Here is a 23,723-nt window from a genome sequence, read left to right on the forward strand (position 1 = left end):
TGACGGGTGGGAAAGTGTCTTTTCGTCGAACCTTGGGTGGGAGCATGTCGTTCTCCCTTATTTTAAAATCCGAATTTAAACTCTTACATTTAAAAAGATCCGAACGTGTACATTTCATTCCAAATTATATTTTATCCAAACACTAAGGTAAGATCAAATCTTAGTTAAGGAGATTATATTATACGTGAAAGTCAGTGAAATAATAAAAACTAAAAATTAAAAATTTCGTTGATAACTTATTACGTNAAACATTTATTTGAACTAAGAACTAGTAATTAACATTTGCTAACCGTGAGTTAACAAACTATTGTTTCGGATGGACGTCAATGACTACCCATTTATTAAAGCTTTACGGTTGAATTAATAGTGATTTTAAAGGTTAAAAATCAAGCATCAGACCAGTAGACATCCATTTCGCCCCGGTCTTTCTCAGGCACTCCCAAGGCTTCCCAAACGGCTTTTGAAGCATCCACAATATTGTTAGGGCATGGAGGCTGATAATCATGCTCTGAATCACATCCCATTGTTGAATCGCACTCATCAACTACCTTGGCCTTTACGCTTTTCCCGTTACCATAGATGTTAATATACTTTAAGCATCGACTTCCTTTATTGTACCATCCTGTTGAAAGTGCCACTACAGGGTCGTCATCTGAATGGTACTTGTTGTCACACTCAGATTTTCCACCGCCGTCACCATGTTCCTCAAAACTGTTGATTGTTAAGGTTGCTTTTGTACGACCTGAGGATGAGATTGTGGGTGAACATTTGTAAGTGGTGTAATATTTACCATCCTCACAGCATTCAGAATCGTTCCCTGTGTTACATTGTCCTGGAGGAGGTTTTTTCCCTTTTATCTTGCCACTAAGCTTGCAAGTCCCAGCTTCAACCCTGAATACTGTAACAAGAATTAGAAGGCAAACAAAAAGAAGAAAACTACAGGAAACTTGCTTCTTCATCCCGTAATTACTCTTGTATTGCTTCAAATTTGTGTAAAGAATTGGTGAATTTGTGGTATTATATATATATATATATATAGAGAGAGAGAGAGAGAGAGAGAGAGAGAGAGAGATGATGAATTACTAGCTCTCATTTGCAGTGAAAATTTTAAGGTGGTCTTTCAAAAAATTATGCCGTGCATTCATTAGAAGTATCGTATCAGAAAGACAATGTAGTATACGTGTTGAAAGAATTTCGGAGAATTACAAATGGAATCGAATCAAAGTTTCCAAGTGAATTTCCTACTTCATTATATTTTAATCTTAATTGGTTTTTCATTTTATCGTTAGAATTTATTGGGGAATTTCATTGGATACTAGGAAACTTAGTGGCGGCACTATCTAAGTCTCAGTATGTTTATCCATCGTTAAAGGTAATAATTAAGGACAAAAACTTTTTAACCAATTATACAAATCAATCGTAGAGAAATTGTCATTCACCAGCAGGATTCACTTGGGGAAATCCGGAACATCTAGCTTTCTCAAATGCTAACTGCTTTATATCCATCACCTTAATTTCTATAGCATTGATGATATTTGATTTCTGATCATTAATTCTATATTTTTGTTTAAGGCTACAGCCTCAAGCTAAGTGAGAGGACGTCCAAATGAGTGTAACAAATCATAGAAAAGATTTATTTCAATTTTAATAAAAAATGAACATATACATAAGAAAATGGCAGAGTCATAGAGCTCCTAGCTGCCATGGATTTTCATATGTTTGTAGAAATCAGAAGAAAAGAAATTGAAGACGAGAAATCCTTGAAAGGGCAAACTAAATACAGTATTAAAATTTCTTCCGAAAGGGAAAGTTGGTCTGTTCCTACATGTTTCAGAAGATAACAAATCACAGTAAGATAATTTCACAACAATGATTGTGATATGAATATGATGGATAAGCTACATAAAATGATAATATTATCAAGCGAGACAAGATGCCTTCGAATTAACAATATATTTCGTCCGCTTCTTAATTGTTGATTATTGTCAGGGAATAATGAATCTAAGAGGAAGTGTTAAAAAATGAACCATTTTTTGTTGAAGGAATGCATGCGACGAGCGTGAGGAAGTCATCTGAAATCATATTCAGTTTATTTTTGCTGTTTTAGGGAAGAAGGGTAGAAGGGTTTGAATTTAGGGTTTTTGTTTTTCTTTTAAGTTTATATATAGGGGATAAGAAAATGACATAATAGAGGATGGCTGAATCCGATCAAACGAGATCTCAAAGTTTACAGCTGCAAAACTTAAAGATCGCGCCACCTCCGCTCGTGCTAGAAGTCGTGGTGGATGCTGTTGTTGTTGTGGAGGTTGTAGATATTGCGTTTGATGCGACAGCGATGGTGGTTGATTTTGTGGAGGCTGTGTCATTATAGTGGAGGATTTTGGGGCAACGATGACAAAGGTTAGGGCACCAAAAGAAAAGGGGGTGGAGAATTTTGGGGCGGTGTGCTCCAAATTGTGTGCCCTAAAAGAATGTCTCAAGCATTGGAATAAAAATGTTTTTGGTGATGTTCATTCAAAAGTGGAGAAGGTCAGGTTGCTTCTTGCCTAGGTGCAGCTTTTCAATTCACAGATGCCTTATACTACGGAAGGTTTTGAGGAAGAAATNTTGATTTTGTGGAGGCTGTGTCATTATAGTGGAGGATTTTGGGGCAACGATGACAAAGGTTAGGGCACCAAAAGAAAAGGGGGTGGAGAATTTTGGGGCGGTGTGCTCCAAATTGCGTGCCCTAAAAGAATGTCTCAAGCATTAGAATAAAAATGTTTTTGGTGATGTTCATTCAAAAGTGGAGAAGGTCAGGTTGCTTCTTGCCTAGGTGCAGCTTTCCAATTCACAAATGCCTTATACTACTGAAGGTTTTGAGGAAGAAATTAAAGCTAAACAAAACTTGGTGGAAGCTTTTCAATGTTAGCATACTTTTTGGAGGGAGAAATCTCGGGTTTCTTGGTTAAAAGAGGGAGATAAATATTCCAAATACTTCCGTAATTGTGCAAAGATTAAACGTGCTAAATCTTTCATTTATGCCCTCTCTATTGATGATATTTTAGTGGAAGATAAGCAAGGAAGAAATATGAAAGGGGGATTGGGATTTTTTCTTTTGCGAGGTGAAGAACTTGAAGATTTTTAAGTAGGTCGGATTTGTTGGGCAACTTTTTTTCAGTTTTTTTATAATTATTTTCAGTTTGGATATGGATTTGGATTAAAGGGTATTTTCCTCTTTGTACTGATTGTCAACAGATTTTACTAACGTTTCTTAATGATGGGTGAGAAAGTGTTGTTTTGAAACTTATTGGGTGGGAAGGGTCCTTTCACCAAACTTTGGGTGGGAAAATGTTGTTCTTCCTTTATAATAAGCCGAACGCTTAGGGATTTATGTCACGGACTTTCATTGTTTTTTTAAAGCAGTTTGCATGTAGACAAACTTCTTGAACGCAAGAGCTAGTGCGTCTGTCCAAAGGGTTGTATTGGCGTGGCGTAACTATGCAACTGTTGAATTGTTTAAAACAAGTATGTTTTGATGTATACAAGCAAGACTACCACTAATTATCTTCTTTCTTGTTGGATATGGTTCATACTTTGCATGGGCTTGAAATCTCCTAGGCAGATGCATTCGAGGGTCTCGCTCCCTAGTGAGTGGGCGGCGGTCCCACTCGCCGATGAGCAAGTTGTCCCCTTCATGGTAAGTTCAATTAGTAATTAGACTTGTTATTATTTTACTAATATTTGGGATCGGGTCAGGGTAGATTTGGATATGTCTAAATGAGATAAAGTTTTCTATTATATGATGTAATAGTGAGAAACCAAGGGTTTAAGACAAAATATAGAGAGTAAGTTGCCGTCATTAAGTTTGTAATTGCTACATAGCTCTAAAACTTAATACAAAATCTCTATTTGAATGTTGAACGTAATTCCTTAATCGGAATGAACCAAAATAAATCAAGTATCCTATTTATTTTTCTGTTTTATTGTATTATGTGTGTTTGGTTGTGGTTTCAACATTTCTATCTATTTAAAAGCTTATTAAGCCAGCGAATGAGGCAGCAACACTAATTTTGGTATGCTCACTACGTGCATGCTAAATGAAGCTCTTAGCCGTGGTCAGGTAAAATTTTCACTTGGATGGCTTTGGTTTTGGAAGATCATTTACTCAAGCCTTTGACTGATTTCTAGCCATGAATTTCCTATTTGGTTCATGGAAAGGATATATTAATATATGCATGAAATTTCTAAATATTGTCGCTTTAACTCTATAGACGAGCAAAATTCTGTTCAGTATGCTGTTTAAATCAGGCCAACAGACTCATAAAGTTACAGATTGTGTGTGTTCATATATCTCAAACTTGCACTTGAGTTTCTCTATTCTGCAGTTTCTTTTTATTTTGTTCATCAACCTTGCACTCATAAAGTATGATCACGAATGAAACGAAGATTCATAATTATATTTCTTATATGTTTATTACATAACAACACAACCTTGACCAACTTAATCAGAAAAAAAAAAAAAAAAAAAAATTTAACACAAACTTAAGCTTCGGGACTTTGTACTTTTGAGTACCCTAATAGAAACATTTATTTTAAATAGCTAACTATTAACGTTAACTAACTACTGTTTCGGATGGACGTCAAATTCAATTGCTGCCCATTTATTAAAGCTTTACGGTTGCATTAATGGTGATTTTAAAGGTTAAAAATCAAGCATCAGACCAGTAGATATCCATTTCGCCCCGGTCTTTTTCAGGCACTCCCAAGGCTTTCCAAACGGCTTTTGAAGCATCCACAATATTGTTGGGGCATGGAGGCTGATAATCATGATCTGAATCACATCCCCTTGTTGAGTCGCACTCGTCAACAACCTTGGCTTTTACACTTTTCCCGTTACCATGGATTTTAATATACTTTAAGCATCGACTCCCTCCATTGTACCATCCTGTTGAAAGTGCCACTACAGGATCGTCATCTGAATGGTACTTGTTGTCACACTCAGATTTTCCACCGCCGTCACCATGTTCCTCAAAACTGTTGATTGTTAGGGTTGCTTTTGTACGACGTGAGGATGAAATTGCGGGTGAACATTTGTAAGTGGTGTAATATCTACCCTCCTTACAGCATTCGGAGTCGTTCCCTGTGTCACATTGTCCTGGAGGTGGCTTTTTCCCTTTTATCTTGCCACTAGGCTTGCAAGTCCCAGCTTCAACACTGAAAGTAACAAGGAAAAAAAGGCTAACAAAAAGAAGAAAACTAGAGTAAATTCGCTCCTTCATCTTGTAATTATTCTTGTATTGCTTTTGAGTTTGTGTGAAGAATACGTGAATTGATGGTAGACTATATATAGGGATGATGAATTTACTAGCTGTCATTTGCAGTGACAATTTTGAGGTGGTCTTTTAAAATATTATACTGTGCATTCATCAGAAGTATCGTATCAGAAAGATACCGTGGTATACGTGTTAAAAGAATCTCGGAGATTAACAACTGGATTCATGTCAGGGTCTCCAAGTGATCAAGCGACAAGACGCTTTGGAATTAACACTATATATAGTCGGCTTCTTACTGTTAGGGAATAAGGAATTTAAGAGGAAGATATAACGTTTTAGTCCCTTCGACTGTTTAATGATAGATGCATGTTATTAAGTTATGAAACTCATCAACAGTATGGAAATAATTAAAAACAAGATTGACTCTACATCAAGCTGAAACTGATTAAACCAGACCGCCAAATAGCTACTGCTCTGGTATAATCATTATTCCCAAAATTTTCATCAAGCTATTAATGGATATAGATCGAGACCAGGGAGTATCAGGATCAACAAACAACTACGTAATTTGAACATGGCAACCAAAGTGTGTTCCANATTAAAATTTTAAGTGAGTATCTTTAAATGTATTTTCACAAATTTAGTTCAAATTCAATTGAATCTATTTAATTATTAATAAAAAATAAAAAATTAAAAAATATGAACATGACGGTTCATGATTTTTTTTGAAAAATCATTTAAGATTATGAATGTAAAGGCTCTCAACCTAAATGGAAGTATATATATATGATTCATAAAAATTACAAAATACATTTTTTCACAAATAAATTATTGTCAATAATGAGTCTATGATATTAAAACATTCCTTAGAGGTGGGAATTTGGGCCCGATCCCAAAAAACCGGACCCAGGATTGGTCCATGGGAGGACTGGTCCTATAAGAATAGTCTTTACTCAAATTCTCAAATTCTCTTCAATTCAATTTATATTAACATTATTCAATTTCTTCCATTTTTCAATTTAATCTATTATTCATATTATTATTTATATTATTCAATTTCTTTTATTTTAATTATTTATTATTTTATCATAAATTCATAATGGATTCCTGAAATTATGCATTCGGAAGATCATCTCCAAATGAGTTTTATGTTCCATCCACAAAATAAATGAAAGGGTTCGATCCCTTTTCAACATTTTCAAAGGCAACAATTCCACAACCAGAAACAGCTAGGACTACGTGCAACCAAACACAAACGAGCTGTGACACCACGGGCAGGGCAAGACCGTCAAAGAGGGCCGTGTCTGGGGTATGACAATATCCACCAAATCAAAACAGGCAAAGCCAAACAGGGAGGGGGAGAAACGTGCGGGATATGTAATTTTTGTCCAACTGTCATCGGTGTTGAGCACATGACTTCGACAATGCGGCAACACCTGGAGAAGAAGCATCTCTAATATATGTAGTCTGGTTCAACTTCAACCAGACCCGGAAAACAAATTCAAACTCAACTTAATTTTGATCTACAATCCTCCACTCTCTCAACTTGGCAATACAATGCACTCAAAACACGAGAGGCAATAACAAGATACATAGTTTCTACAAACTCTCTCATTTCTTTATTTGAAAATCCTTATTTTGTTGAAATAATTAAAAATGCATTTTGTCCAGCATATAACCCTGTTAGTAAAGGTACAAGTAAAAGGGACATACAAAAACTTTATAAGGAAATAAGTGATAAACTTAAAAACGATTTTCAAAATTTTGGGAATATATCTATTGTACTTACTTCGGATATATGGTCTGCTAGATAAAAAACATATTTTTTGAGTGTCACAATACATTACCTAGATCATAGTTGGGGTTTACAACAAAAATTAATAGGTTTTAAACCATTATATGCTAAATATAGTGTTAACACTATTTATTTTACAATTACTGAAGTTTTGCAAGAATATGTATTAACTAATAGAGTTGTAGCGCTAACGCTAAATAATGCAGCTGTTAACATCGCGACAATTTCTTTATTTGAAAAGAGATTGAATCTGCGTAGTGAAGGCAAATTTTTTTACTAGAGATGTGCTTGTTACATCATCAATTTGATTGTTAAAGCAGGTTTAGAAGCTATAAATTCGAGGATTAAAAGGGTGCGCGCGGCTATTTGATTCATCACAGGTAGCAATACAAGATGGCAGAAGTATGTTAAATATTGTCGCCAAGAGGAGCCGCCAGTTTGACCAAAGAAGTTATGTACGAACATGCATGTTCATTGGAATTTCACGTACTTGATGTTGGAAAAAGCTTTGATAACTGCTACACAAATTACAGAGTTCATCAATCAGAAGAACTATCCGGACGAAATCGTCAGTTATGATGATTGGACAGTTTGCCAACTTCTTTATTCATTTCTTAAAGTTTTTTACAATTCCACTAATACATTAAGTGATATTTATTATCCTATTACTGATTTAGCATTAGATATTTTACTTCAAATTTCTAAAACTTTTGTTAAACATAGATATAATGAAGACTTAATGGAAATTGTTTCAAAAATGGAAACAAAATACCAGAAATATTGGTTAGATATTACATTCTTATATGGATTAGGCCTTATTGTAGATCCTAGGTTTAAATAACAAAATGCATGTTCGTTGGAACTTCAAGCACTTGATGTTGGTCTATAGTTCTTATTTGATAGACTTTAATAGAAAATTGAAAAGTCTTTTTTCTTTATATCAAACTAAGTACAATGAAACATCTAGCATAGACAATCAGTAGGACCCTGATGAAGACATTTATCAAGGATCGAGTACGTGGACGTATATAGAACATTGCAGAAGTATTTGCTCCAACTCATACAGACATGAACCAAATAAGCTGCATTGATACCGATAAATAGACATATCCTACATGACAAAGAAGGAGAAACATGAGATAGATCTGCTTCAATGGTGGAACCAAAATCAAAGTTAATTCCCATTGTAGCCTAAATGGCATGTGACATTTTATCTGTACCAGTTTCAATAATTGCATCCGAGTCAACATGCTCAATTAGTGGTCGGATTGTTGAAGACAGAAGATACTCGTTAACCAATGAGATGGTTGAAGTCATAACATGTTATGGGATTGGATTTATGCAGACAAAAGACTACAGTAGCACCCTGAAGATCCTGAACTACTCGAACTCTTTAGGAACACAGATTTGGACGATGTAAGTATTGACGATATAAATGAATAATTTAATTAAAAAAATTATTTAATTATTTATTTGTGAAGTGTGATTGTGTGAATATTATATTTATGTTAAAATTAATTAATTAAATTATCTCTTTAAAGTTTAAATTAAAAACACCCTAAATTTATAACTAATTAACCATTCATTTTTTTTTAAATAATTAATTAAAAAATTTACAAATCACCCCTAAAAATTACATAAACCCCCAACATAATTTTCGATTTAACCCCAAATATAAAAAAAATTAGGGTTGCCAGGCCCATATTATTCTTAACAATTATATTTGAATTATGAATTATCATTCAATATATAAACATTTATTGCGTAGTAATAAAAATATAAAATTCATTAATTTTCTAATTATATCTTTTGAAAATTTCAAACATTTTAATCTAGATTATCTTCAATTTCAAAATTCTTCTCCAACAAGATGAAGAAATTTTTATTCAACCATAACTAATTGTCAACAATATAATCTCCTATTGATCTTCATTTTAATGCTAATTTAAATAGTTCACGTATTTTTGGAATTTAGTTGAATCTCAATTGGTTTATTAAGTGATATGATATACTAAATTTGTTTCACACTATATTCTATCTTGGATTCGGATAAATTTGAACTTCTTAGATCTTATCTCAAAGTTCGTGTTCTAAGCTATAAATACATGCTAAATCAGTTGTTCCTATTTCTCCAATGGCGTCTCCAAGATCAATTTCTTATGCTTCTTTCTGTTTCATTATCAAACTGTTTTATAAGCCTTTCAAGTGCTTATAATGTTTCCTCTGACGGGAGAGCAATCTCATTGATGGTCGACGTGGTTTTGCTTTCTGGATCAATTCATTACCCGAGAAGCACACCAGAAGTAATCTTTTATTTTATTTTTTATTCATTGTTGTTTTCTATTGGACAACAAGTAACATAGGTTTTGTTAATATTGATTTACAGATGTGGCCTGACCTTATAGGAAAGCGAAGGCGGGGGGTTTGGTGCAATGAGACTTATGTTTTCTGGAATGCTCATGAACCATCACGTCGCCAGTATGATTTTTGGCAATCTGATCTTATAAGGTTCATTAAAACCATCAAGATGAAGGATTATATGCTGTTCTTCGAATTGGACCATATGTTTGTGCTGAATGGAACTATGGGTAAGTTAATTTCTATCAATTTAATTTCCATCTTCATCTTCACAAAATATTTTATTATAATCTAATCTTCACTATCCAATGATCAGAGGGTTTCCTGTGTGGTTACATAACATGCTGGAGTTCAAGAGCTTCGAACCATAAACGAAGTGTTTATGGTATGGATGGAACATTTTAACTCTTTATAATATTCTTAGTGTTTTTTCTTTTTTTTTTAAGATTTGTGACAATATATTGTTTTTTTTCTAGAATGAAATGCAAAACTTTACAGCTTTGATAGTAGACATGGTTAAACAAGAGAAACTCTTGCATCTCAAGGAGGCCCTATATCCTGCTCAGGTATATACAACCATTATAAATTTTGTAAGTGTTAGTATCAGAGTATTTAGTTAATTATTTATGTAAATTTTGTAACTGTTAAAATTTTGTCTGTTTGACAGATTGAGAATGATACGGAAACATGATATCAAATATGGAGAAGCTGGGAAATATATATGACTGGTGTGCTAAAATGGCTGATTCACTTGTATTGGAGTACCATGGATCATGTGCCAAGAGAGTGACGCTCCCCAGCCAATGGTATATATATTTGATTCACGTTTAGAATATTTTATTTTGTTTTGGTTTTTAATAATTGATTATTTTATTTTCAATTTGTTGTCAGATCAACACATGTAATGGTGGTATTGCGATTCATTTACACCAAATAATCCCAACAGCCCCAAAATGTGGACTGAAAATGGACTGGTGGTGGGTTTTTCTTTATTTACCTTGTTTTATTGAATTGTTTTTATCTTATTGGTATCCTAAAAATTCATGTATATTTTCTTATTAGGTTTAAGAGTTGGGGAGGCAAAGACCCACATAGGACTGCTAGGACCTGCCTTTTGTTGCAAGATTTTTCAAATGGAGGCACATTCCAAACATACATGGTCAGTTCTACCGATTAAATTAGATTTAAACTTATTTAAACCAAAAAAAAAAAAAAAAAAAAAAAAATTGGATTGCTGAAACTCAGTTGGATTTCTGATTTCAGTACCATGGTGGGACTAATTTTGGTAGAACACGGGTGGTCCATATCTTACTACAACCATGATTATGATGCACCCCTTGACGAATTTGGTGAGTCATAGTTCTTTAGCATTTTATTAACTTCTAGTGTTACTTCATGCTATAATCAATATTCAATCAGTAAATTATTTTTGTAAATAATTGAGGAAACGAATAACCGAAGTGGGGACATTTGAAGGAACTTCACAATGTCTTGAAGGCAATGGAGAAGACTCTTACCCATGGCAACGTTTCCACCATGATTTCGGAAATTCTGTACAGTAAGATTTTTTATATTAACTACAAAAACACATATACCTCACCCCATATATAATATATTTAATTAGGAGCTTATTGAAATATGCAATTTCGATGTCCAGGCCACTGTTATGCAACTGAGGAAGGATCAAGTTGCTTTTTCGGGAATGCAAATACCACTGGAGATGCTGCAATCACTTTCCAGGGAAGTGATTAGTTGTGCCAGCATGGTCTGTAGCATTCTCCGATTGTAAAACCGAAGTTTATAGTACTGCAAAGGTGAACGCTAAACATCATTGTTGTTAAGAAACCAAACCAGGCTGAAAACGAACCATCTTCTCTGAAGTGGGTTTGGAGGCCTGAGGTCATCGATGAACCGTGTCAAGGAAAGGGAAGCTTTGCCGCTAGTTCACTTATTGACCAAAAGTAATAAATGATGCTAGTGACTACCTTGGATATGACAAGGTAATTCTCTTCTTTCTGTGAAACTTTCATTAAGGATTATCTCATATCACATGTTTAATTCAACTTTTTGTCAATGAAACAGTGTGGACCTTAAGCCAGATGATATAATTGGAGTGAAATATGACACTGAGAGTTAATACCAGTGGCATTGTACTTCATGCATATGTTAATGGGACATATGGTAATTTATTTGGAAATTTGTTGTGAATACTTCTGATCATATTATAAACTTTAAATAATTATTTTCCCTTACGTTCAGGTTCACAATGGACCAAATACGGTGTTTTCAAAGATGTTTGAGCAACAGTCAAGTTAAATCCTGGAAAGAATCAAATATCATTGCTCAGTGTACTGTTGGCTTGCAGGTATAATGCTAATACTAACCTATTTAATAACAAGTGTCAGTCTCTTTATATTTTATATCTCTAACATGTTGTTTCTCATAATAGAATTTGGTCCCATGTTTGACATGGTACAAAACTGGATTACTGGTCCGGTTGAACTGATAGGAAGGAAGGGTGACGAGAGTGTTATCAAGGTTTGTCTCTCACAATGGTCATACAAAGTTGGTTGAGTGGACTGGAAGAGCAGAAGTTTTACAGTACAGTAAATACCAATAATGGACCAGTGGTTGGTTTGCAGATAATGTTCCCACTAACAGTAGAATGACATGGTATAAGACTACTTTCAAAGCTCCTTAGGAAATGATGCAGTTGTTTGGATTTACAAGGAAGGCAAAGGTTTCGCTTGGGTTAATGGTCATAACATTGGTCGTCACTGGCCAAGCCACCTGGCTGAAGAAGATGGTTGTAGCTCTGACGCTTGCGACTATCGCGGTCAATACGACAACAACAAGGGGTCACCCAACTGTGGTCAGCTTCCCAGAGATGGTGAGAGCAATATACTTACTACAAGTTTGGTTAAATTCATTTATGTTATGCTTTATATTTAAATTACGATTTCTCTGTTTTGTTTTGATTGATAGGTACCATGTGCCTCGGTCTTTTCTGCAAGATGATGTAAATACATTAGTGTTGTTTGAGGAATTCGGTGGTAATCCATCGCTAGTAAACTTTCAAACACTCGCTGTGGGAACAGCATGCGGCAATGCGTATGAGGAAAAGACATTGGAATTGTCCTGCAATGGGCGACCGATCTCTGCAATTAAGTTCGCTAGTTTTGGTGATCCACAAGGGACATGCGGTTCTTTTGAAGTGGGGACTTGTGAAGCTGAGAAAGAAATATTGCCAGTACTTCAACAGGAGTGTGTTGGAAAGGAGACATGTTACATTGACATTTCTGAAGATAAGCTTGGCAAAACTAGCTGCGGAAGTATTGTCAAGAGACTTGCTGTGGAAGCTGTGTGTTAGTAGTAATATTTAATAATTTAGATATAAACCCCCCCTTTTTTTTCTTTGCTTTCGTTTTTAATTAATTTAGGACCAAATGCCATATAAGAAGTTTTACTTTTTGTCTCATAGAAGAATATTTTGTCCTGAATAAAATGTGATTTTTGCAGTTACTATCCGCTAAATTTTAATATAATGCAACATTGATATGTATTACTGTGTGCTTTGATTCTTTTTCTGTTGTGAATCCGTAATTTCCTGGGTGCAATTTTGACTCATGTGAGATATATGTTTCACATTTTCTTTTTGGTATGTCCATATATAATTAAATTGTCAGTCATCTTCTTTAACATGGTAATAAATCTCTCAGAAATATTGATATTAATTTGGGTTATTTGTTATGCTTGTTTTAGTAGATTGTCAATTATGTGCAAATCATAATTTGATGATATATATATATGCCAGGGTACAGCAATAAAGATTGTTTCAATACAATAGCAACGGTGAGATTCAAAATATAAAATAACTCTTCGTATCTATATATCTATATATTTATAATCTTGAAGCATGACTTGTTTGACTGACACGTATGATTTTGGAAGCTCTAGAATTGCTATATTTTGCCATCAAAAAGCTCTAAAATTGCTCATCTTTGATATGTTGGAAATGTGGTTGACACGTGACTCCATATACACTTGGTTGCATGTAATTGGTGATGATGTGTATAATTTTGATGTGTATGATTGTTGGTTATATGTAGCTTAATGTAATTGGTAATTGGTATTTGATATTTGTTAGTATTAATGACACATATTAATAACAATTATACAGTAGCATTCCAAAGGTCTAAATTAAAAGAACATATAGATTTAAAAGTACGAAGAAAACTTTGTTTATATATAGAAATTCTTGTTTGTCCTTCACATTCACTTAAATTTAAATGATTAATATGGTCATTACATATGATAGTGGGCAACCAAGGTAAAATTACAATGGGACAAGCGCTTGAAGCCGCTAAACAAACAGCCGGGAGCAAGCCAGTGGATCAAAGCGATGCTGCAGATTCGAATTGTCGTCTATGCTCCATGATTCTGCCAAAGATTTTGGCTTAATTCACTTAGTCAAGTCGTTAGTAGAACATGTTTAGTACGTTTTTTAGATGATAAATTACCTTTTTTTTTATTTGCTTCAATTGAACTTTGTAATTTTATGTTGTTGTTACACTATGTCGGCGGAGAAAAAATCCAAACAATCCGATGCTTGGTCACCGGGAGCTTGTGAACGGGCAGGTATATTGTACCTAATTTGAACATGGTAGATCCCTTTAACTTTTAGTCTGTTTGTGTTGCTTGTGTTTACTCAAGGCTCTCGTATGTGTATGTTCAAGCTGGTAAATATGTGTTCACAAGATAAAGTTGTTTTGACGGTAACGTATAATTCTATTTTTATATGTATATGCAGCAGATATGTTTCTTCTTTTGGTGCTGATTTCCTCTTGATTTCAGGTATACCCAAAGGTTGAGCGCAAGAAGCACAAATCATTTCATTGCCTCCTTCCAGTGATTTTGCTGGCTGCAACTTTCTTCTCGGGGAGTGCCTTTGTAGTCTGAAACTCCACCAAGTGATTTTGTGGTAATGTTTTTTCATTATGATGGCATTGTGGATGATTGGAGAGAAGAGAGATTTAGAATGGAGAGCTTAAGCCATACACGTATCCGCTATCAATCGAAATAAGTGGTAATTAATGTTACTTAGCTATGAATATATATGAACCAAATTTTCAGCTAAGCGTTGCCTAAAGCTTTTGCTTTTGATGGTCTGGAGTCATAGCTGAGGAGATTAGTTTAGGTGCTGATTGTTGTTATGATAGTTGCATTCGTACCCAGTGTAGTGAAAATATAATGATAACAGATTGATGAAGTTTTGTACAGTGGCAAGATAGTGTATAGATGTGGCTACACTTGTAATTCATGACAAAATATTATTTCTAAATTTGATAGAATACAAATGTTATGTGATTCAAGATTTAATATTGTTGATGCTGATTTTGACACCAACTATTCACACGTGAGAAATGCTAAGCAGGCTTAGAAGTCACATGCGATATGAGAATATTTAGTTAAATAAAGGGCGAAAGACGATGTTTAAAGTGGTTCGGATGCTCAAAAGCGAATTCTACATCTACTGATATCGTATTAATGAAAGTAAGGTCAGGTTGCGTTCAGCAAGCTGAGTTACAGCTTAGAGAATACAAGAGATTGAGAGAGAGAGAGAGTAAACTATTCTAGAGTGAAATTAGTCAATCTCATAAATGAGAGAGGAGTCCTTTATTTATAGTGGGATGAATCAAGGTAATAATTACTAAATCTGTAAATGGGTGGGTACCGTGCAAATCCTTCTTTGCGTCCTATTGTTCACCTGCCCAAGTGATTTCCTCGACTTGTTCAGGGATTGGACACGTGGACGATTTCCAACCATTCGCTAACCTGTCATTCATCCATTGCACTGATAGGGGCATGCCACTCACGTCATCATGCGACGTGGCTTCGTCTGGACGGTCGTGGAACCTTCTTAAGTTTTGACCACCCCATGCTGACAAGACTTCATGTTAGCCTTACTTTTTCAGGCATAACAAAAGTCCCCTAGTTTTTAAGGTTTGAGAATCGAACCTTGAGAACTTTACAATTATGCCTTGATTTGATATGTTCCGAATGACGCCTGATCGATCTGACCTGGCTACAAGGAAGTCGCAAGCCATTTCCCTATGAGCGACCTGACATGATCTCCTTCCGCAAGGTCGACGACCTGGATCAGACCCTATTCAGTGCCGTATTGATACGCCTCTTATCTTAACCGAGGTTCGCGTCCTGGTTATACTTAGCATATTTTTGCTGAAGGCAAGGAGTCACATTGCTTCGTAACTGACATGCGACGAAGAGTGTTTTGTCCTAACAACATCTTCAGATGTTATCCGTTACGCTTGACAACTAATCCATTAATGAAGTGCCTTTTACTTTGACAAACGTGTCATATGCGCAATAAGTGCTAGCCATGCTCATTAAATGTAAGTCATGCTGAAACGACATTTCTTATCAGAGCATTAAATGCGGATGAAAGTGCATTTAATGTGGAGGAGGGAAACGAGCCGTCGCTCGAATTATTTCAACGGAGAGAAGCGATGATTGGATTTCTCGAAGCGTGGCGGTTACTCCTTTCAGTTGATTGACGACATGTGGTCGCGATCAATAGCGAGAGATGATTTTCGCCCAAACGTCGCTTGGCTTCAGGAAGACCAATCGCCATTTCCTCCACTATAAAATCCCAGGCTCACCTTAAGCAATGTCACACCACTCACTTTTTCAGAAAGAGCAAGACGCTTTCGCGAGACCAGACTTTCCATCCTTCGAGTTGGTGCACATTTGACGTTCATAACAGGAAGTTTAATCCCCACACCCAAGAGGTAAGGAAGATCCTTCCATTACTTTCTCTTTTCTGTTTTGTAGATAATCATGCGATAACGGTGGGTGTTTGTGGGCGGTCGAACGGAGAATAGGCTTTCCTCTAGGGTTTGAATCTTTGAGGGTGGTCCCGAAGGATTCTTAGGTTTTAAGGAAGACACATTATGTTTATCTTTTCTTCCACGTCATCGTACGAAACCCTGTACGATGATTGAATAATTCCTGCATGTTGCTCTTTTTCAGACCGCAGAAGAAATGGACCCTTCAACGATCAGGACAGACGAGGGAACGAGCTCGCCGGTGTAGGACACCCAGCGAGTCCTTCACAAGAAATTCTGTCAGTGTCCAGAGGAGAGGAAATACAGAAAGCGGTTGACCAATACGCGATTAGCGTAGACGTTTACCAGCATAAGACGTATACAGCTCAAAATTCGCTAGAAGGAATGGCTGTGATCTCTGAGAACATATTTAAATGCGGAGCACTGATTCCCTTCCATCCCTTTATAAGGTCAATCCTCGATCACTTCGGGGTCGCACCTTTATAGCTGACGCCCAATGCTATATGATAACTTTGGCTATATATATCGCATGCAGCGAGAACGGTCTCGGCGAGTTGACTGCGCTAGAGCTTGCCTGCTCGTACTACCTAAAAAGGAGCAAACACAAGGACTCTTACTATCTCTCGAAGCGATCCACGATTGAGGGAGGGATATTCAATTACCCCAGCAACGTCGGGGCATATGAGACGAAAAGTTTCTTTTTCCATTACAATAGCATTTGCTATTTTAGGGAGCTGAGTAGGTCTGCCCTTCTTTTACTTGGTGAATTTCTTTTCTTTTAATCTTTGCTAACGAACTCTTCCATTTCTTCACAGTAAACAAGACGACCAGGTTGTCGGCTCTTACTAACTTCAACAGAATAACCTCTTTCGGTCTTCTGCCCAATTAGAGTCGCGACGCAAAACTACTCGTGACAATTGCTAACTTAAGGAAGTACAACTTCTTTAATCCCGACGCAACCTTGGAATCCTTACCGAGTAAGTGTCCGTAACCCTAGTCAATCTTATTTCTTGCATACAGTGAATTATTTTGCTAACAATTTTTGCATCCAGCGACCATGCCACCCAAGGTGCCCAATTCGCTGAGAGCCAGGGGGTTTGCCTTTCCTCTGGTCGGTGCCACGGGACTAACCGGGGTGGGCCCCAACGGTCCCCCTGTTGGAGGAAGGCCGATGGGGGTGCCAACTCAGCCAGTGGACGCTCCCCAGCCTGTGGCTGCTCGTCCTAATCAGAAGATTGTGGCCTAAAAAACCAAGAAAAGGAATCAGCTTCAGGTCAAGGAGTTAGAGTCCGAGCCGGAAGGCTTGGGCGTTCAGCCTGGGGTGTCGTAACCTTACCAGGCTTTTCGCTCGGGAGGGCCCCCTAGGCGCATGACCGACATTACACTTTCTCGTGAGGGTCCACACAGGGGGTAAGGGGAGGTCGCGACTCTTGGGAGGAGAGCGGGCGAAGAACCAGTGGGTGAGACGCCACTTGCTGCGGGAACGAGCAAGCCTATGTTGGATTCTATGGGGTAACTCCCGAAGCACTTGCAGCCGGTGATATTCACCCTGCTAGAGTGCCAGCTCGCAAAGGCTTTTGAGCAGTTCATGGCCTCCAACCCCGTAGACTTGATGACCATGTAAATTTAGCTATAAAGCCAGGTAAGAGGGTTCATCCTCGTCAAAGACTTTCTTATATTTCCCTTACTTTTTTAATGAAAAGGAATTTAAACCCATGTTCCCTTTGCTATGCAGTCTTTGCTCGCCATGCGCTTGGCCTAGCAGAAGACTCAATTGGGAGCCGTTGAGGGGCTCGTCGAGCTGAGACAAGAGAACGTGCGGCTAAAACGGGATTTGGAGGCTGCACAGACAGAGATGAACCTGTCCACCATTTAGACGAACCAATACTTATCGTAGAGGAATGCTGCACTCCGCATGGCGGACTTCCAAAAGGCTGAGTTGGAGAAGAGGGGAGATGAGGTCAAAGAGCTCCAAAAGACAGTGGTCAGACTTACTGAGGAGGCTGGCGAGAAAGAGCTGGACCTATGAGTGAAGTCTGAGCGACCTTGTGAGCAGAACAAGAGAGAGACCAGTTGTAGGAAACCATTGAGAAGCAGAGGTGGGCACTTGAGGTGGAACTCCAATTGTCCCAGGGACATGTCGCTTTGTTAACCGAAGAGATGAGCGACAAGAGCTGGAAATTGAGAGGAGAGCCGCATACTGGTCGATCCAGTCCATTTATGCCCTACGACCAAATAATCCGAACATAGACCTCACCAATCTCCCGGATGACTACCAAAGGATTCTCGCTTCCATGGCGTAGGCCGATGACAAGGAGGAATGACAAGGGCCTTATCCGAAAGACGAGCATCCGGAGGAACCGATGGCTGACTAAGTGGTCGGCGACCAACCTAGAGATATTGAGGTCGCACCTTCGGGTCTTGGGAACGAAGGCTAGTGATGGTTTCTGCTTTTGCTTTTCATAATTGTTCTTGTGCTCGCACATCTGTACTTGCTTTCAATTATAATAAATAAAGAGACTATTTCTTCAATCATTTGTGAGTACTTATAATTTTTTCGTGCCTCACAAACATTACACATGTGGTCACAGGGTTGCTTGCGAACTATTTGCGATAGTATTTGTATAAATGCTACATATGCGAACATAAAGGCACACATGCGAGAAACAATATTACATGAGAGTTATCTTATTTACAAGGCTTAAAAGAGTAAATATTTACAAGAAAATTAGAAAATAAGTTCGGAATTACTGATAATAGGGGCGAAGATGTTCAGCATTCCAAGCTCGCGATACTTCGGAATCATTGAGCNCTTTCAATTATAATAAATAAAGAGACTATTTCTTCAATCATTTGTGAGTACTTATAATTTTTTCGTGCCTCACAAACATTACACATGTGGTCACAGGGTTGCTTGCGAACTATTTGCGATAGTATTTGTATAAATGCTACATATGCGAACATAAAGGCACACATGCGAGAAACAATATTACATGAGAGTTATCTTATTTACAAGGCTTAAAAGAGTAAATATTTACAAGAAAATTAGAAAATAAGTTCGGAATTACTGATAATAGGGGCGAAGATGTTCAGCATTCCAAGCTCGCGATACTTCGGAATCATTGAGCCTTTTAAGGTGATAAGTTCCCGGTCGTATCACCTTAGTGACGCGGTATGGGCCTTCCTAATTTCGTCCCAATACTCCCACACTCAATTCTCTCGTACCGAGAAGGACTTCTTTCAAAACTAGGTCGCCGACCTGGAAGTTTCTTCTCTTGACTTTAGAGTCGAAGAATCTTTTCGTGCGTTGTTGGTAGGCTGCTATCCTCAACTAACCCTTGCCACGATGTTCTTCAACTAAGTCCAGACTTATGCGCATAAACGCTTCATTGTCTGTTTTATTGAACATGTCTCTCCAAAGTGAACCAATCTCTACTTCCACTGGGATTATTGCCTCGCAGCCATATGCTAGCGAGAAAAGTGTTTCTGAAATAGAGGTTTTCTGAGTTATCCTGTATGCCCATAGACTTCTGGGAGGTCGTCGGCCCAATTACCCTTAGTAGCGTCATGTTTGGCTTACAAAGTATGCTTGATGGTCTTGTTGACAGCTTCAACTTGACCATTTGCTTGCGGTCTTACGACTGAGGCGAACTTTTTATAAATCCCCAGCTCATCGCAAAACTGCTTGAATTTCTCGTTATCAAACTGCTTCCCATTATCAGAGATAAGGGTATGAGGAATTCTGTAGCAGCATACTATGTTTTTGAAGATGAAGTCCTTGAGCTTTTTGGTGGTGATCACGGCCAAGGGTTCAACCTTGGCCCGCTTGGTGAAGTAATCCACCGTGACCACTGCATACTTGACCCCTCCCTTTCCAACTAGCATGGGTCCAATAAGATCAATTCCCCACATGGAGAATGGCCAAGTGCTGGTCATGGTTATCAACTGGTGAGAAGGAGCTCGCAGTATGTTCGTGAACCGCTAACATTTGTTGCACTTTTTTTCAAAGTTGAAGGTATCCTCTTGGAATAGGGGCCAATAATACCCTTGACAAACAACTTTGTTGGCGAGGGACAGTGCGACAGTATGATTACCGTAGATCCCTTCATGTATCTCCCTCATGATATATTATGCTTCCTCATCTGTTACACATCGGAGGAGAGAGGCACTAAACCCTTGCTTGTACAATTGATCTCCTATAAGTGTGTAACAAGCAGCTCTAGTCCGCATGGTTCTTGCCTCTATCTTTTCGTTAGGCAAGGTCCCATCTCGGAGATACTGAATAATTGAGGTCATCCAGGAAACTGATTCTGTCATATTTACGACCTGTTCGGGCGAGCTGATACTAGGGATTTCTATGAACCGAACAAGAATACTTTCTGGCACATCTGAGTCCAACGACGAGGCTATTTTTGCCAAGGCATCCACGACAGAATTACTGTCTTTAGGGATCTACGTGATCGTGAAGTGCTTGAATAGCTCGAGCACGGCCTTAGCTTTCTTCAAATAACTGATCATGTTTTCTTTCTTGGCCTGATATTCCCCCAAGATCTGGTTAACAACCAGCATGGAGTCGCTGTGAATATTGATCGCGGTTGACCCCATTTCTTTTGCTAACCGCAGACCAGCGAACAATGCCTCGTACTCGGCTTCGTTGTTGGTTGGTTTGAACCCAAATCAAAGAATACCGTGGATGCGAGTCCCTTCCAGACTAAGGAGGAGAAGACCTGCCCCGACCCTTCTCCTGTTTGAGGATCCATCGACATAGAGGCTCCAGGTTGATAGATTCAGAATGATTTTCTGGGTGACCTCGCTGGCCTGTTGCTCGGATTCCTTAACTAATTGATATGAGAATTCCGAAATGAAATCAGCAATAACATACCCTTTAATGGTTGCTTTCGGTCTGTACTGCAGATCAAACCGACTTAGTTCCATTGCCCACTTGAGCAACTTACCTGAAGCCTCTGGTTTCTAGAGGACTTGCTTGAGCAGATAGTTGGTCAATACATGGATTGTGTGGGCGTGAAAATAAGGTCGCAACTTCTTGGAGGCGATCAGTAGGGCATAAGCTAATCGCTTCATTTCTGGATACCGTATTTCGGTGTCTAGCAGGCATTTGCTTGCATAATATACCGACCATTGGACCCTATTTTTTTCCTGAATTAATGCTGCACTGACTGCATGCTAAGAGACGGACATATACAGAAGAAGAATTTCCTGGGGGAGAGGCTTGGACAGAAGAGATGGTTTTCCAAGGTGCTCTTTAATGCTCTGGAATGCCTACTCGCATTCGGGAGTCCATTCGAACTTCTTGTTGGCCTTGAGTATATTAAAAAATGGCAAGCAGCGTTCTATTGCGCTTGATATGAAGCGATTGAGAGCCGCTATTCGCCTATTGAGACTCTGAACTTGCTTTTGGTTGGTCGTGCTTCTCATATCAAGGAGAGCTTGGATCTTTTCGGGGCTAATTTCTATTCCCCTCTAGTTAACCATATACCCCAAGAATTTTCCTGAGGATACTCCAAACGAACACTTGAGAGGATTTAGCTTTATTATGTACCTTTGGAGTATACCGAACATCTCAGCGAGATGCGCTACGTGATCTGAAGCGACATGCGATTTGACCAGCATGTCATCAACATAGACTTCCATTGATTTTCTGATCTGCTCGAAAAATATTCGGTTAACTAGTCGCTGGTAAGTCGCCCCAGCATTCTTTAGGCCGAAGGGCATAACCTTATAACAATACAACCCTCGATCTATAACAAAGGAGGTATGCTCTTCGTCCGAAGTGTACATCAGAATCTAAATGGACGATCGTTGGACATAAAATATTGATTCAGTGAATGGACGGTCGTCCATCTTACACGGATGATCGTACATACGTTATGGACAATCGTTCATCACAAATGGACGATTATCCACGCTAATATCAATGGACTCCCGTCCATATAATAGGAGGGTGTCCATTTACTATGGATGTGCGGGCGTCCATATAAGAAGGACGCCTGTCCAGAAAAGTTTAAAAACAAATAATGGACGGGCGTCCATATACAATGGATAGCTGTTCGTGTAAGATGGACGGCCGTCCATACCCAAATTCTAGTTTAACAAAAACATTTCTTTAAAAAATTCTACATCATGAGTACTTTTTATCGATCTCTCTTGCTTTGCATTTTTTTTTATAAATGAAAAAAAAATTGTAAATTTAAAAAAGATATTTATTTGAGTATGGATGCCAGTCCATCTCATTTGGATGGCTGTCCATTGTATATGGACGACCATCCTCATTAGATTGACTGGCGTCCATACTTTGTACTTTAAAAATCTAATTTGTTTTTTTCCTTTATTTCATCTAAAAGTTTTGTGCTTTAAAAATGAATATTTCANTTTTAGTGCCATCAAATTGGAGCACATTCGAAGTTGCAAAAACGCGTCCATGACTATGAATGTATTGAGGATGCAAAAGATTTCAATTTTCTTTTTCTTTTTTCAAATATATATAATGTGAATATAGAACATGGAAGACATGACATTTTAACGATAATGCATATTGTGAAGCAGGTTGTATGTACGTACATAACATGGGCTATATTTGAATTTGATGATTGGAATTTTTTTTTTTTTTAATTATCAGGGTATTCGAACTAACTTGCATATATCTTAATTAATCCTTTAAGCCGTGAAATTGCCTATAAAAACCTTAGTAATAATTAGTGTCTGAGAGGATTCGAACTCATAAAAACTCTTTTTCTTCTGTGGTTATAATAAATAATTGCATTTCATTTAAACAAAAATACAATCAATTAAAGTAGGCCAATCATTTTTCAAGTATCTATAATTATGTATTCTCTCTCTCTTTTAAAAAAAGGGGCATATTCAAGTTAATATTAATGGACATTCTAATGTGTTATAATTAATAAGGTGTAGGAAGAAACTATTCTTCTTATAGCTAGCATACATAAATTGGCGTAGATTCTCTACTTTACCACACAAATTTTCGTAACTTATTGGTTATATCAAAACAAGGAGTTTTAATTTTATTTATGAATATTGAAAAAGTAACGTTGCTCCGTATTCTCATTATGGTCATTGGTCCCCCATAAAACAAAGTTGATACTACTTGCAATGAACCTTTTGGTTGAGAATTCAATTGCTTTCATATGGATAAGGAAGGCTATTGGAAAAGTATACTTATTTGTTTATAGTAAGTATCAACTGTTTTACTTGTGAATGAAATGTAAGGTAAATCGGTTGAATTTATATTAAACAGCAAAAGGAAACAAACTTTTTTATAATAGCTTCAACTTTTGTGGATATTAATCACATTTTTGTTTAAGGTTGCCACAAGCTCGTAACATATATATATATATATATATATATACATATATATATATATATATAATGAAGCTTAAATACTCAAAACACACACTCTACACAATTTCTGAG

At 37.3% G+C, this 23,723-nt stretch overlaps 2 protein-coding genes and 1 pseudogene across 2 annotated transcripts in view; 2 read left to right on the plus strand and 1 right to left on the minus strand.

Moving 5' to 3' along the window:
- Positions 1-386: 386 nt before the first annotated feature.
- LOC116136722 lies at positions 387-5,261 on the minus strand. The gene is made up of 2 exons (XM_031422388.1): positions 4,698-5,261; positions 387-878 (listed from the first exon to the last, which is right to left on the minus strand). Exons 1-2 carry the CDS (start codon positions 5,259-5,261, stop codon positions 387-389), a joined length of 1,056 nt encoding a protein of 351 aa, XP_031278248.1.
- A 3,894-nt stretch (positions 5,262-9,155) lies between these two features.
- On the plus strand, positions 9,156-12,778 carry LOC116136697 (annotated as a pseudogene).
- A 7,228-nt stretch (positions 12,779-20,006) lies between these two features.
- LOC116136698 (7-deoxyloganetin glucosyltransferase-like) overlaps positions 20,007-23,723 on the plus strand; it is a 6,352-nt gene continuing 2,635 nt past the window's right edge. The window contains exon 1 of the mRNA XM_031422369.1: positions 20,007-20,108. Coding sequence (XP_031278229.1) covers positions 20,007-20,108 — 102 coding nt within the window. The remainder of the gene's footprint in view (positions 20,109-23,723) is intronic.

Source organism: Pistacia vera, unplaced genomic scaffold (assembly GCF_008641045.1).
Source record: "Pistacia vera cultivar Batoury unplaced genomic scaffold, PisVer_v2 Contig318, whole genome shotgun sequence".
NCBI classification, from domain to species: Eukaryota; Viridiplantae; Streptophyta; class Magnoliopsida; order Sapindales; family Anacardiaceae; genus Pistacia; species Pistacia vera.

Coding starts and splice junctions, on each gene's coding strand:
- LOC116136722 (XM_031422388.1), bottom strand. CDS start 5,261: ATGAAGGAGCGAATTTACTCTAGTTTTCTTCTTTTTGTTAGCCTTTTT. Junction 879..4,697: donor TGGATATCTACTGGTCTGAT/GCTTGATTTTTA, acceptor GTTGAAGCTGGG/ACTTGCAAGCTTAGTGGCAA.